At 26.5% G+C, this 3,810-nt stretch overlaps 1 protein-coding gene across 1 annotated transcript in view; it reads left to right on the plus strand.

Annotated features, from left to right (window-relative positions):
* Window positions 1-215: 215 nt before the first annotated feature.
* Window positions 216-3,810, plus strand: part of LOC107476098 (uncharacterized) — an 18,922-nt gene continuing 15,327 nt past the window's right edge. Inside the window, exon 1 of the mRNA XM_016095845.3 lies at window positions 216-350. Within this exon, the coding sequence (XP_015951331.2) occupies window positions 277-350 (74 nt within the window). The 5' untranslated portion in view covers window positions 216-276. The remainder of the gene's footprint in view (window positions 351-3,810) is intronic.

The raw sequence follows: 3,810 nt of genomic DNA on the forward strand, positions 1-3,810 counted from the left end.
TTGAACTTCGTCAATATCCTTCTTCTTTCTCTATGCCCTTGCACTTTGACTTTATTTCAACCTGGTACGTAATTCTTCCATACTCTGATCTGATAATATATAACTTTAGTTTCCTAATTTTTTATTTTCAAAAATATAAAATGTAAGAATTATTATATGAAAATCAAAGTTAACAGGATTTCACTTACCTACTACTCTTGTATGATAATATTTCAGTTATTTTGTAAGAATTATGAAAAATCATCAAACAATGAGTGAGAAGTTTGAGAAATTCATATGGACCATCAAAATAATTTCTCCGTGCTGGTGGAGTTTGATAAGTACCAGTTTGTTTTTGGTGGCTATACATGGTACACTCAAAATAGTTATGAATACCCATTTCAAAGTTATATAAAAACATTATATTATTTGTATGTGTCCATTGATATATTTTGACAATTTTTTTATAATTTTGAAATTACTTTTAGGAGCATTTCTGTGGCTATAGATGAGAATCGCCTTATGGATTTTATCTTGGATGTTGTTGATTGGATTCAAGGACACAGCATCACTACAAATTTCAAGTTCTCATTTGTTAATCAGAGGGTTGACACACTCGTAAAATCAATAGCAATAGGTATCTATGTTTTTTATGTTTAAGTTCTCTGAGTTAATCAACACAATAGAATTTCGTCTCAAATATAATTTGAAATTGAATAAAATAAAATAAAATTAAATAAGCATGAAGATTAAGATTTAAGATTCTTTTACTATTAGCTCCCAATTTTTAATTTAGTCAAATTTTTCTTTTTACTATGCAAGATGGACAAGTAAGATTCACTGAAGATACTCATCGTGGAAGTTGTGTTTTCAGTTGGAGGACGTCTTTGAATCCACTAGAACTTACTTTTAATGATAATTTGATCATTGTTGCCGAATTTTTCGTGAAGGAATCACCACATCATCATAACCAGTTAGATGATGGAACTAGTAACACTATTATTGATGATTCCTCAAAACCATGTTTTCAAGTTTATGAAGATTTTGAGAACACAAATGAAAAGGGTTTTGTTCAATTGGCAGAGGAAGCTTGTCATAAGCATCCATCAGTCATTGAATGTCATAAGAACAAAAATCATAGTTCTATGTTCACCAAGTGGGGATTCATTGCATTGGGAAGAGTGTTACATTTTCTTAAGACTAAGAAGGTGAAGGATATGAATGATGAAGGTTGCAAGGAACTTCAAGTTTTATGGAAAGAAGTCATTGCTTTCGGATTTGATGATTTGGCTTGGTTGGAGCCTCATGTTAAGTGTGCTTTGGGCATGAGGAATCATAAGGAGAGAACTATGCATGTGAAAAAAATGAAGGAGAATGTGGCAGCTCTTGAAGTTGATCTTAAAGTGGCAAGAGAAGAATTGATTAAAGCTGAAGAAGGTTTTGAAGAAAGAGACTTAAATGATGTGTTGGGATATTAAAGACCTACATAGCTAGGTTGGTTTCACTTTTGTGTACCGTCATAACTCGAAAATGAACCTTTCAGACTCGTTTGATTTTGTACCATCATTATTATTGTTAACATTTTTCTCTGAATATGAATATGAATTTCAATATCCATCTATCTTCTGTTTCTTTGCACTTTGCCTTTATTTCAACTTGTACGTTTTTCCTTCATGCTCTGTTAATAAATAACATTAATTTTCTAATTTCTTATTCTTATAAGGGTCTAGCTAATCTTGTATAAATTAAGGTTGCTAGTAATAGAAAATTTTAGATACTTTATTTTAATAAATATATAATAATTACATTGAAAATTTAAATTTTATATTATTTTTTATAAAAATATTTTTAATTGGTAATTTTATCGGGTGCACTAAAGACGTATATTAGTTAAACCCTTCTTACAAAAATAAAATGTCCAAGTGTATGTTGACATTTTATAAAAATCAAAGTCCCGAAGATTTCACTTACCTACTACCACTTTATAAAAATATTTTCAGTTATTCTATAACAATTATTGGAGGGTTGTGGAAATGTTGAATCATGAAACCATGAATGAGAAGTTTGAGAAATTCACATGGACCATCAACAATTTCTCCAAGCTGGAGACTGAGGCGGAATATTTTATTGTTGGTTGCTACACATGGTACTCTCAAAATAATTATGAATACCCATTTCAATGTTATATAAAAACACTATATTATTATATTATTGTGTATGTGCCTATTGATAAATTTTTATCATTTTTATAATGTTGGAATTACTTTTAGGCGCATTATTATGTATATAGATGAGGACCTTGTGGGCATTTGCTTGAATTTTGTTGATTATTCTCTTGATTTAATTCAAGGACACAGTGTCACTGCAAATTTAAAGGTGTCTCTTGTTAATAAGAGGATTAACACACTCACAAAATCAATAGGTATATATCTATGCTTTTTATTAGAAGAATGGTTCATAATTAAACTAAGCCTTATTTAATTTATGACTTAATCAACACAATAGAATTTCATCTCAAATATAATTTGAAATTGAATAAAATAAAATAAAATAAATTAATTACGTAGATTAAGATTTAAGATTGTTTTACTATTAGCTCAGCTCCCAATTTTTAATTAGTCAAATTTATTTTAACATTTATAAAAATTTATAATACGTGTATATGGTTGCAGTGGCTCATTACATTTGATGAATACAAGTTAATACATTTATTATGATATATATGTAGTTTTTTTTGTTAATATATTTCATAAAACTTATCAAATAAGTGTTAGACACATACAATTGGATATAATCTCTTCATACTTACCTAAGAGATCGCGAGTTCGAATCTCCTTATCTTTGGTAAAAAAAAAATTGGTAAATGCAAATATCTTTGCTTAGTTATGTTTTGGGATAAATTATTAAAATGATACTATTTTGTGGACAAAATATTTAAAAAAATTATAAATGACAAACAATTTTTTTAAAAATTTTAAAGTGACAAAAATATACAAAATTACATTTTTATAAGTAAAATAATTTTCTATTTGAAATATAATTTGTACATTTAAATCAAATTTTTGTATAAATATTTTGAATAATTTTAGAAAATTCATGCAAAATTTGATCTCTAAATTTCTCATTTTTTAAAATTTCGATTATTTAAAAAAAATTATAAAAAAAGACTAGAGTAAAATTATCAAATTTTAAAATAAAAATATTTTATTTTTAACTATATTTATAAAAATTATATCAAAATTCAATATTTAAAATTTTTTGAAAATACATTTTTAAATCTAGTTAATTTTATCATACATATTTTTAAATTTTTTTAGATATACATGATCCAATTTATTTCCACCTCTCCGTTTGTATTTCATGTCTCGTAAACATAATTTAAATATTACTCTTAACATTTTTCAATGTATGTTCAACCTAAAAATAAATAAAGAGTGATTACTGTGCAACCAATTAGATTAGACATCGACTCCAACATACCATTATAACTCAAGAATGAGGGTGTGTTTGGCAACACGTTCAAAGAAAAGAAGTACGTGTGGACATCTTGAAAGTTTCAATTTTTGGTTTGGCAAAATTTTTATTCATGAACACAGAAGTGATTTTACATTCAAAACCACGTTTTTAAGAAGCAACAATTTTAAGCTTCTGCATTTCACCAACGAGTTTTTAACCATCAATACTCAATCTTTATTTATCTTTTACCAACTTTATCCTTTATGCATACTATTGTATTATTTACATTATTTTTGTTTATATGAACTATCTTTTTCTATTATTTACTATTTTTTATTAATTATTTATTTGATATTATACACTTTTATAATTATA

This window comes from Arachis duranensis, chromosome 2 (assembly GCF_000817695.3).
Source record: "Arachis duranensis cultivar V14167 chromosome 2, aradu.V14167.gnm2.J7QH, whole genome shotgun sequence".
NCBI classification, from domain to species: domain Eukaryota; kingdom Viridiplantae; phylum Streptophyta; class Magnoliopsida; order Fabales; family Fabaceae; genus Arachis; species Arachis duranensis.